The following is an 11,890-nucleotide window of genomic DNA, read 5'->3' as shown; positions in this document are numbered from 1 at the left end:
GAGATCCCTGTTATATGGAAACCCGGGACCCCCGGGGCTACGGTTTCTTTATTTTAGGAATTTCCCCCACCCCCGCCACCCCCGACATTCCCGCCATCCCCACCACCCTCGGCTCCAGGCCCTTCCCCCCTCAGCCAGTCTGTCCCTTTTCCCAGACCCCAACCCAATGGGGGCTTCCTGCAGGGAAGGGCCGGCTGTTCTAGCCTCCCCGTTCACCCCTCACTAGGATTTAGAGTCTGCCGCGCTGCACTCCCGCCCCGCGCGGTCCCTGGGCGCCCGCCCCGGGCATGCTCAGAGCGCGCAGGTCCGGGCGGCGGCGGCGGGGGAGGAGGGAGCGGCCGCCCCCGCCGCCGCCGCCGCGCGCTCGCCGGACCCGGGCGGAGCTGCGCAGTCCTCTCGCAGCTGCGCCAGGACAGCCGGCGCGCGGCCGTGCCCACAAGTTGCCGGCAGCTGAGCGCCGCGCCTCCTCCTGCTCGCAGCCCCCTACGCCCACCCGGCGGCTGTGGCCAGCGCCAGGACGCACATCCCGCGGACACCGACCCCAGATGTAAAGCGGGACCCCAGCCCCTCGCCCCGCGGCGCTATCGACAGTCTCGCCAGCGTCTCCTCTGCCAAAACCCAGGGCTGGAAGATGTGGCAGCCGGCCACGGAGCGCCTGCAGGTAAGGGGCACCCGGGAGGCCGGGGGCCAGCCTGGAGGAGGAGGTGCCCGGGCAGAGGAACCTAGTTTTTGCTTCTGCCTACTTTAGGGTATTTGCCCAAAACCATCTTGTAAGACGCATCGATGGCAACATGATGCTGTCGGTTTAACCCAGCGCCAGGAACCCGGCAGGGGTATGGGGATGATGAAATTGATAAACGCACGGATTCAGGCGTTACAACTTTCGGCTTGGAGGTGCTTGTGTGCGTGTTGGTTGGTACATATAAGGTTGGACTTTCTGACTGGCAATTTAGATTGCATTCCACTGACACAATGTAGTGGTCTGGGGTTAGAATTTTTGAATCCAGATTTTTTTTTTTTTTTTTTTTTTTGTGGTCTCCAGGAAAGACAGAACAAGTGATATGTGAAAGCATCCATTTGCCAATATAATGTGGAAATATCAAGCTTGGTTTGGCTTGTCATGGTATGCTACTTATTTTATTTTTCCCTATTCATTGGTTCTCTCCCTTTATCTTCCTTAAACCCAAGCTCCTTCAGATATTTAAGAATCAAAGGTAAGTTCAGCCAGGAATATTTATGTCCTGGGTCATCCCATCAAAAGTTTTTTACTGCTGTCTCCTGAAATGCCAGACTGCCTTGAATTGGATTCTGGAAGCTGGGGATTTGCGGGAGGCGATTGAAGAGAAAGAGGGACCTTTCCCAGAAGAACTCCTTCAGTGACACGTTGGGCCTTGGGATTGCCCTGGTTGCAAGGTCTGAGGACTGTCTTTTGCTGGCAAATGTTGTCAAAAGTCACGGCGGCTACTCTGCCAGATAAAATCCACTGAATCCTGCAGTTAAACTTTTGGCAAGCTTGGAGCCACATTGTTTCGTAGTAAACTTTGCAGAAGTGTTTAACTGGTAAAATACAGCACCATTGGAGGCTGAGTGCGTCTGAAGACTTAGGACAGTGAGGCCAGGCCCTGGCTAGCTTGGAGGCTTCTCAATGAACATTTAAAGCCCCAAGCACAGTTTCTCAGATGCAGGGAGAGGCTAACCTTTGTCTAGGAGTCCTCACACAGAGGAATAACCTGCAGAGGGCATTGCATTTAGCAGAAACAGATGCCCCACAGCTCCTTTCCAAATCTCCCTGGGCCATGATTTGTGGGGAGTGTGTTCACTTTATCAGAGCCTGAGACACCAGACCAGTTCCCCAGGGTCTCAAGTAGAATAAACAAGAAAACCTGCATTTAGCCTTGCAGATGAGAAGGTGGATGACCAGCCTCCTAACCCTCTCCTTGTCTTACTAAGAGAATATCAACACTGGGCTCTGAATGACTGGCAGAAGGTGATGTAAATGTATTTTGGCAGTGGCACCAGATACCAGTGGCGCATTTGAAGTTCTCCTTCGGTTAAAGGCGTAACTTCTATTTCAGAGGAGCAGAATGATTGAGGGGAGCTGGCAGGTTTCCTGTTCAAGTGCAGAGGGTAGCTTTTGGAAGTCCTTAGAGAGATGTGACCAGAGTTCCTTGAGGTGGCTTTTATGGCCTGATGATCTGTACCTCTGAAGAGTTTGTAGATTTTTGACTATTCAAGTTCTTCCTACTGGCTTGTTTCACTTAGGGAATCCTGTGCGCTCTGGAGCATGTGACCCTTGGCAGGCGGGCGCTCTCACTTGCCTTCCCATAGAGATTGCTCCTCACTAGAAATGTCTCCCCCTTATTTTGTGAAATGTGCACGTGTGCATTTTGGCGTGAGCCTGGTTTATTGCAGTTTGTGTTTGCAATGCGTTTATTTTATTTCAAGGTGTCATGTTGAAAGAACCTGGTTTTAGGCTTTTGAAAGCTCAGATAAACAGGGCTTATCACCGATAAGACCGAGTCACTGTTGGAAGGTCCTTACCAACAGGGGGCTCAACTTCATGCTCCCCAAATTTCAGTGAGTCTCTTTTAAAAGTACATACATCTCAAGCCTTGAGATTAGAGAAGTGAGACAAATGCGGACAAATTTTTTTATATCCGTGGCTTCTTCCCAAAGAGTTTGGCTTGACTCTTCTTGAAAACACATAATTTATATGTTTTTACTTTTGCCTCTGAGAGAGCTGTGGAGGATGAGATGGTGAGTGAGCTGCTTATCATATTTTATTTACATTCCTTGCGGTTATCTTTGTCACAATCTCTGTTTGCTGTCTGGGTTTTTTTCCCTTTTCTTTTCCTTTCACCGTGATATAGAAACATGCCTGTTCGATTCCTCAGTGAGAGGCCACTTTGCCACTCCCAGGCTCTGTGGGCACAGGGATAGCAGTGGATATCATGCTGGATAGGAAACTTGAGAATGAGCCCTGCTCTTTAATGATGTCTGAGCTCCATGTGCCTTTCACAAATCTTTTTAAACCTTCTCATTCAACCTCATTAATTTTTTCTCATTAATCTTTCATACAAACATTCTAATTTAGATGAGCCAGAGTGAAGAAAATTCTTCAAGGAAACATTCCCAGAACTTCCTAATAGGACTAAGGAGTCAATTTATTTTATCAATACCTAGAATCAAAAGAGGGGATGGAAGAAAATAACCAGACCCTTTCTTGATGATATAGTTCATATTCGATGAGGCTGGTTTGAGAAGTCTGTGTCCCAGGGGAGTGTGACAGATCTTTGCGTAGACCAGTCACCCTCTAAATAATGGACTTTTGAGTGTAGCAACTGGCTCCCTTGCTCAGGAAATGGCATCTTTGATCAGGTTTGATTATCATTATCATTACCCACACTTCTGTGTCCCCACAAAATGATGCTGATATTTTCTGATTTGAGGTTTAGCTGTTTGACCCAAATCCAGCACAGGCAAAGGGACCTATTGCCCTGAGCAGAGCTGCTCTGGGTAATTTCTCATTCAGTCACACAAACCGAGGCAAGTTCATCTGCTCCCTTGAATGTTAAAACTTCTGTTGCATCCCACTCGAGCCCTCGCTGGGAGCTTCTGCCATTAAAAATATAATCGGATCAAAAGGGATGTGAAGATTTAATTTACCACCCTAACTTTTTACAGTGAATAAATATGAATTCTTCTCTTTTCACCTTCCTGTCTGCACAGCAGACTTTTTTTTTTTTTCTTGGAGGTATTGAGGAGAGTTATACATTTTTAAAGAAGCAGATTTGAAACAGACTCCTTTCAGAAAAGTAAAGGAGACTTTTCAGAACAAATAAAAACCCTACTGGTTTTTATGAAATAGAGATGAGATTATCTCGGCCTTGAGATTTTAAAATTTGTATGAGTTTCTGGATTGACTTAATGATTGTACTGGGTGGATCCCTTAGAAGTAACAAACCCATCCATGCAAGAGTGTGTCCCATCCATAGGAACAAGTATTTTCTCAGAGCAAATGTCTTCACTGAGCTACGAGGTGCATTTTCTGGAGGCCTTGATGGGAGGAGAAAGATGAATCAAGACTGAGTTAGAAACGAAGGAGGTCAACACATCCTTAAAGGTCTTTGGTGTAGTTATTACTAGGATAGAGTGGAATGTGATAGGCATATGTGTTCTAGCAGATTCTAATTGTGAAGTTTACATGTAACCATCTTCTTATGAGGTATTCTATAAAGGTTCCAATATAATCATCTAGCTGTCTTCACTGAGATTATCATTTCTCCGTGGCAGATTCAGAAAAAACAGAGCTTTTTATTCATAAAGCTGGATTTGAGTTTTGCAGCCGGGGCAATTTTTTCTGTTCCGTTACCTCCTTTTTCATCCTTGTTGTGGCCAGTGTCTGTGTACTAGCACTTCCACAAGAGGGAGAAACACAGTGAAGAGTAGGGAGGACCCCAGATCCTGAAAACGCTTTCTTTTGGTTTCTTCTGAAACTTTTGGCTGATGAAGTGGTTGAAGTTTACAGCTAAATACTATTTGGGGATTTTAGGAGGCGAAGTCCTTCTCTGAGGATTATCTCACCCTTTCTCTGCCTTGTCCTATCTGGCAGATCTTGTCTTGACTTGGAGTGTGGATCGTTCTAGATTTTTCTTCTCTATGATGATGCCACTTTCACTTTTCCCCTGAGAAGTGAGACTGGAGAACCCTCTAAAACATCAACTGGAGACCATTAGCCCTGGCCCATCAGGCAGGGTGAAAACCAGCAAATCTGACACTTTTCCAGGCTGACCAAATTGACAAAAGGAACAAGGATTAAGAATGGGAAGATACTAGTAACCTGCTTTTGTGGTGCAGGCACTGTGTGTGGCACTGTGCTGAGGAGCTTTATTTTAACTGTCTGGCTCATTTGCATCCTGTAACCACTTTTATCCCCATTTTAGAGAGAAACTGAAGGCCAGAGAGTCGAAGTGATTTGGCCAGGGTTGAGCAGCTAGAAATGAACTGAGCTGGAGTTTGAACCAGACAGTTTGGTTCCAATCCTTACTTCTTAAGTGCTTCACCATAGTGCAGAAGGATAAGACAGGCACAGTGCAATATACATGTTGGTGCTGTTGTTATTAATAAATACAGTTAGAGCAATGACTGTCTTGTGGGCTCAGAGAGGCTGCTGTCCTATTTCTTGCTGAAGCAGTGGGTTGACCAAACGCTACTCTGTTTTTGGTGGCTCAAATCTTTGGTGGCACATAAGCTGCTGTCTCCTATTGAAGTTAAAATTCACAAGTGCCATTGAAGAGCTTTTCAGCTGAAGCACATAGCATTTATCTAAACTAGAGACCTTGAAAGCCGGTGATTAGGGTGGATTGCGTACACATTCATTCCAAGTTTAGACAAAAAAAATAGGGAGAAGGAGGGAGGAGGTTGGAGATTTTCAGAGCGGTTGCTTAGAAAAAAGCAACAGCTATTATTACAGAGGCACAGGTTTCTCACTAAACCCATTCTAGATTTTGTTGTTGTTTTCATCAATTGTAGTTGAGTAAGCACAAAACATCAGGCCCTATTGTTCATAAAGAAAACTTGGAGTCGTCATTAATCCGGGGCCTTAGTCTCCCTCAGGAATAAAATGCTATCTTACATCATTGAGTCTTTCTCCAAGTTTGTCAGCAAATCTCTACCAAGTGATTTGCAAAATCTTAGCCTGGGAACAAACTCTGTGCTCCTTGCTTAACCATGGCCTAATGGCTGTTTCGTGTTGACTGTACTGAGTTATCTCGGAGTGTTAGGCAACTTTTGCATTTTGTTTGATGTTCCAGATTAGGTCCCTCCCATACCCCTCCACACTGACCCCATTCTACCATGAAAATAGCCCTGGAGGAGACTCTGGGAGAATCAGCCTTGTAGCTTCAACGGTACTGGAGATCAGGCTGCCTTCCACAAGGTATTTTATTCTGTGAATAGCAGCGGTTCAGGGACTTGTTAGTGGTCAGCAAATAAAACTAGTCCAGAACACTCAATGACTGTAGTGTGCTTCTTTCAGCCCCATGGACACAAATTTAAACAGAGGCTTTATATAAGTAGAGCAAGAAGAAATAGTTGAATCGTTTGTCCAAAGACCTCCTTAAAGTCTAGTGGAATTAGTCTACTGTCATTTTGTGTTCACTTAAAAAAAAAGTTGTGATCCCTATTTAGCTGCTAATCAGTGATAAAGCATCAGTGTATTCACCAGGTCCAACCCTTGAGGCCAAAGACTGCAAAAGGAAGGTGTCAGGGAAAAGACACAGACTTGTTTTGTGACTTTGGCATATTTCAATGCTTCCAGCATCTCGACATGCTCTTCCACTTAATGCTGATGCTACGTGGATCAATAATCTGGCTGAGGTCTTCTTTCCCATGCCTGATGGCCCAGGATTCCTCTGCCCTCTTATGTTTCAACCGAGTTCTTACTTTGCTAAGGGAGGCTCCAGTAATGGCCTTCTTAGCCAGGTTGTTTCCTGAATAAGAAATCATTTGGGTAAAAAAGAACCCAAAAAAAAAGCATATCTGTCTCTTTATAAATAATTTTGACTTGATCGCTTGCTAGCAATGTTTCAGTTTTGTAACTTCTCTGAGCTTTGCTTTCCCTATCTGTAAAATAGAGAGATGTGCTTTGCAGAGATTTTGGTACGTAGTGTATAGTAGGTGCTCAATAAGCAGAAGCACTTCTTAATGTTGTTATGGTTGGTCACTGTAGGAGTGGAGTTTTGAGTTTAGATCTAAGCTCCTGTCTTCTCTTCTGTCCATCTTTCTTCTCCATTTACTACGTCCCGAGTACTATGCTGGGTGTGGGTGAAGGGTGAGAAGGGCATAGTTGTAAACTTAGAGGACTCACAATCCTATTCCTTATTGTTCAAAGTTGGGCTTAATATATATTTCCTAGTATGATTGTAACTTTCAGTATTTCTGTTCATATGAAGAAGATCCCTAGCTAGCTCAGCTTTATAAGCCAGAACCAGTATGTTAATGACCTGCTCACTGTCCACTTGTCTCTGTCTCCTCACTTGGGGAAGCTCCTTTTATTCTCGATGTATAGGAAAGTGTGATGCACAGAATGCAGTTGTCTTTACAGTTGGGGGTGAAGATGATGGAGGTTCACATATGATAGTGGGTGTTAGGGTATGGGTGAGCTGGGCTGGGGCTTGGGGGCCACATACCTTGTGGCCCTTGATCACTTGGGTCCCTGTTTTAGAGACGCCTGGGTGTGACTATCCTGAAAATGGTCTGAGTTGACATACCTCTTGTATCTCCTTCAGTTTCTGCCAGGCAGTGGTCTCCAGGTCAGGAAGAAGTGTTAGTTCTCTCATGTTATAAATGTAGTAAGGGAAGTCATGCTGAAGTTGACTATTGGGAAATTTCGTGTATGCTATTGAATTGAGAGTCTACTGCTCCAAAAGAAATTTTAGATAAGTGAAGCCATTCTAGAAGCCATCAAATGTATGTTTGCTCCCAAGTATCCACAGCTAGAAGGTTATATAGCATGGCAAGTATTCTCAAACAGTGCACAGAGAAGGGGTGCTGTGGTCAGGGTCCCAGAAGCAACATTTCCTTCCACTCCAGCAGTGCTGCTAGCAGACTCTCATTTAATCAGGGGTTTTATTGATGATTTTTACTTTTCCAGCCATGCTCATTTCCAAGTATGGAGAAAATCAAGAAATACCAGCTACCATTCATTGCAGGCTTATTTAGTAGTAGTATCAGTAATAATAACAATAGCAGCCAACTTTTTCTTAGCATTTACTGTGTTCCCAGCACTGACTTGTCCTCGCAACAGCCTTCGGCAGTAGAGCTGGGGTTCATAGCCAGCAGACTGGTTGTAGGGTCTGCACTCCTAAGCACTGTGCCCCTTGTGTCATGGAGCAGACATTTTGTTTTATATGAAAAGCATATTTAATCCTTGAGAAAATTCTAAGGGACAGAGATTTTGTTGTCTCGTTTTTCTGGATGATGTAACAATTGTCCAGAGACTACAGATAACTTTTGCTTGAGTTCATTAACTACACATCTTGCATCTCATCTTTTTCTCTGAGGATGAAGCCCCAGCTTGTTCAGGCAGCAGATGGTCATACCTTGGCCTGAGGGTGGGTGTTCTAGCCCAGCCGTGATAATAATCTCATACCGGTCCAAGGATTGTCAGAGACCAGTTTTTAACCACTGGGATATGAGAGGATATCTACTAAAGATACTTTACCTTCATGAATAACAAATGAAGTTTCTTGGGGAATAGGCTTTTCCCCCTTTTCTGTCTTCTTGCTGTCCTGAGCATAGATGTGATGTCTAGCATTGCAGCAGCCATATTGTGATTCTGCAGCAATAAATGACAAGCCTTAAAACCAGTCCACTAAGAAGGCTGGCATGATAAGATGGAAGGACTTGGATCAGTAAGCAGCACCTGAACCTACCTCCTAACCAAAAGTTATATGAGAAAAATGTGACCCCCTTTCGTTTGTTTATGCCAATATGTGAATTGAGACTTCTGTTACATGTATCTTTGACATTCCTAACTGACACAGCTACTAAGGGACCAAAATTCAGATTCAAACCCAAGCCTCCATATATTATTCATTGTTGAAGGTTGAATTGTGTTCCCCCAAAAGATGTGTTGAAGTCTTAACCCCTGGTACCTGTGAGTGTAGCTTTATTTGGAAATAAGTTTTGTGCAGATGTAAGCAAGTTAAGATGAGGTCATATTGAATTAGGGTGAACCCTAGAGCCAATGACTAATGTCCTCATAAGGAGAGATTTGAAGACACAGAAGCGGCACGGAGAAGGCCATTGTGAAGATCTAGGCAGAAACCGGAGTTATGGCATCATAAGCCAAGGAATGCCAAGGATTGCTGGCAACCACCTGATGTTAGACGAGTGGAGGACGTGTTCTTCTCCAGAGCCTTTGGATGGTGTGTGGCCCTGCCAACCTTTACATTTTGGACTTCCAGCCTCCCAAATGGTGAGAGATTAAATTTCTGTTGTTTTAAGCTACCCAGTTTATGGTTATTTGTTACAACAGCCCTAGGTAGCTACTACACCAGTGAAACCATATAGCCTCTTGACTATGTTTGGTCACTCTACTTCTGTGGTGTAGGTATCCCCAACTTTCACATACTGGGACACAATGCATGTGTCTATAAGGAATCCTTTTTTTAATACCGAGTGTGAGCTTATCTACTGTGGATTGAAAAAAAAACTGAAAACAGCAAACAACTAAGCTATTGCTTCTTTCTCCTTTCCTTCCTTCTGGTGGACAACATCCAGGAAAAGGTGGCAAACCTTGAGTGTAACATGTGCTGTGTTGCTCAGGGAAGGTCCTCTGGAAAATATGGTACATGAGCTTCAGGCCTGAAGATGGTTCACTTTGGAGATGAAACTTATGGGCTGGAATGTGAAACACAGTCACTTTGAGGTGGACCTCAGTGAAACTTTTCCAGACACGCTGAGACCAAGGGAAGACTAGTATTAACGATTTTATCCTCAAAACAAACTAGGTTGTCAGAGTCCCTGTAGGCTCTCTGGGTAGCAGCCTCTGTGATTTGCCTCTTCCTGACTAGGAAAACCTGTAAGCTGACAAAGAAATATATTTTAATTGACCTCCAGGTGAGCCTCATGGTATGTCAGGTTGATTATTTGTACCTGGTTTGGTGTTTTGTTTTGTTTTTTACTTGATAACTGTATAAATTATTTTAGTGAAGAGCCTATTCTTATTCTGGAACTCACTTTGAAGACAAAAAAAAAAAAAGTCAGCCATGTCATAATACTTATTTTCTTGGGCAAGCTTGTCTTTTTTTGGTACAGCCAGGAAGGCACAAATGTTTCCAGTCCATCTGAGACGAAGGCAGGGAGCCTGTCCAACTGCAGAACTGCTCTGTCAGTGTCTCTTTCTGAGAGTGAAGAGTCATTCTGGTCTTAAAATGCTGTTTTGCTTTTCATTCTCTTCTCTAGAAGGAATATCCCCTGTGTCCATGGGAGCAGGAGGGAAATGGACAGTTACCAGGGGAAAGGAGCTGCATAATTGTTAGATCCATCCTAATCCTTTCATGACAAACCTTTCCTCAGAGTTGCTTTGTAATTGTGGGTCTGAGAATAAATTCACAGATTCACCCACTGCATGCTTTGATGGTTTCACGTCAGGAGTGGGCCTACTTTTCCTCAGGTGAGAGCAGAATCCTGCTGTACAAGCCACCTATAATGTGGGCAGTGGCAACTGCTGTTTCCTTTCTAAGTCTTCTGAGGTTGTTTCCTAGTAAGTGAGCTGGAGGCTATGGGGCCTGGTCCTGGTGGTAGCTATTTTGCTTTTGGAAATAAAATCTTGGTAGCTTGATGTATTTGTTCCTAGGGCTGCAATAGCAAAGTACCACAAACCGGGTGGTACTGGTACTGTGGGTTGTCCCACAGTTCTGGAGGCTGGAAGTCTGAAATCAGATGCTGGCAGGGTTAATTTGTCCTGAGGGCTGTGAGGGAGACAGAGCTCTTGGCTTTCTCCTAGCTTCTGGTAGTTTACTGGCAACCTTTGGCATTCCTTAGCTTGTGGCATCATCACTCCAGTATTCGTGTGATGTTCTTCCTGTGTGCGTGTCTTTGTGTCAAAATTTCCCGCTTATAAGAAAACCAGTCATATTGGGTTAGTGGCTGAGCCCACCTTACTGACCAAATAAAGTCACATGCTGAGGTACTACGGGTTAGGATTTCAACATGTACATTTTAGGGGGACACAATTTAATCTATAATAGTATAGAATTTTATTTTGGGTATCTACCAGTCACCAAGATATTTATCCCTACTTGACCATCCGCCAAAAAAAAAAAAAAAATGGCAATCAGAAGTTTCTCTACATCTGCTCCATGTCATGTCTACTACTTTCTTGGTTGTTAAAAATTACAAAATAATGTCTGCTTAGGGTAGCAAATCAGTCAGTTTAGAAGTATGTAAAGAAGTTAGTAATTTTGTGCCTTTTCCAATTCCCAATTCTACCCGTGAAGGAAACCCATGGTTTCCTTCTATCTAGTGGTTATTTTTCCACATACTTTCCCCAGGCTTTTGCAAATGTATACATATGTGTAAACACATGTTTAATTTTTCTCATGAATTTCAATTATATATATGTATATCTATACACACACATACACATATATACATATATACATATATATATGCAACTTTTAAAAAAATTCTACTTTACAGTGTTTTGTGGGTATCTTTTCTGGTCAATATATGTAGATCCAACTCATTCCTTTTAGTACCTGTGTAGAATTTTGTGGTGAAGCTGGACTATAATTTATTTACTCATTCCCCCGTTTCCTCATGAGGGAGTATTTGGGTTGTATTCATGTTCTGTTTTTTTTCCCTATAAATAATACTGCTATAAATTTTTGTGTATATCCTGACCTACTGGTGCCTGTTTATTTCTTTAGGCTGAACTGCCAAAATTGATATGGCTGAGTCAGAGTATACATGTTTTAAATTTCAGCAGCTGTCAATGAGGGCTTTTATTGAGAGTTATGCTTTTTGATCAGAAATATATATGATTTTGACAAAGGTGCAGAGAAGATAGTTCACTAGTGTCTTAGTCTGCTTGGGCTGCTATAACAAATTCCTTAGATTGAGTAGCTTAGAAACTACAGACATTTGTTTCTCATGGTTCTTAAAGCTGTAAGTCCAAGATCAAGATGCCAGCAGATTCAGTGTCTGGGGAAGGCCTGTTTTTGATTCATAGAAATGGTGCCTTCATGCTGTGTCCTCACATAAGGTAAGGGCTGGATGAGCTCTCTTAGGCCTATTTTGTAAGGTCACTAATCCCATTCATGAAGGCTCCGCACCCGTGATCTCCCCAAAGGTTTCATCTCCTCATACCATTACCTTGGGC

The 11,890-nt window shown here is 43.7% G+C and overlaps 1 protein-coding gene across 2 annotated transcripts in view; it reads left to right on the top strand.

The window, feature by feature from the left end:
• The first annotated feature begins 318 nt into the window (after window positions 1–318).
• PID1 (phosphotyrosine interaction domain containing 1) overlaps window positions 319–11,890 on the top strand; it is a 251,500-nt gene continuing 239,928 nt past the window's right edge. Inside the window, exon 1 of one of the 2 annotated variants that reach the window (XM_054477906.2) lies at window positions 319–661. In XM_054477906.2, coding sequence (XP_054333881.1) covers window positions 632–661 — 30 coding nt within the window. In that variant the 5' untranslated portion in view covers window positions 319–631. Of the gene's footprint in view, window positions 662–1,101; window positions 1,124–11,890 lie in introns of those variants that run through there. The other variant, XM_063648030.1, reaches the window with a different exon arrangement.

The sequence above is a fragment of the Pongo pygmaeus genome, chromosome 11 (genome assembly GCF_028885625.2).
Source record: "Pongo pygmaeus isolate AG05252 chromosome 11, NHGRI_mPonPyg2-v2.0_pri, whole genome shotgun sequence".
Taxonomy (NCBI): Eukaryota; Metazoa; Chordata; class Mammalia; order Primates; family Hominidae; genus Pongo; species Pongo pygmaeus.
Note: the sequence above shows the minus strand (reverse complement) of the source record. Positions and strands in the feature narration are given on the sequence as shown.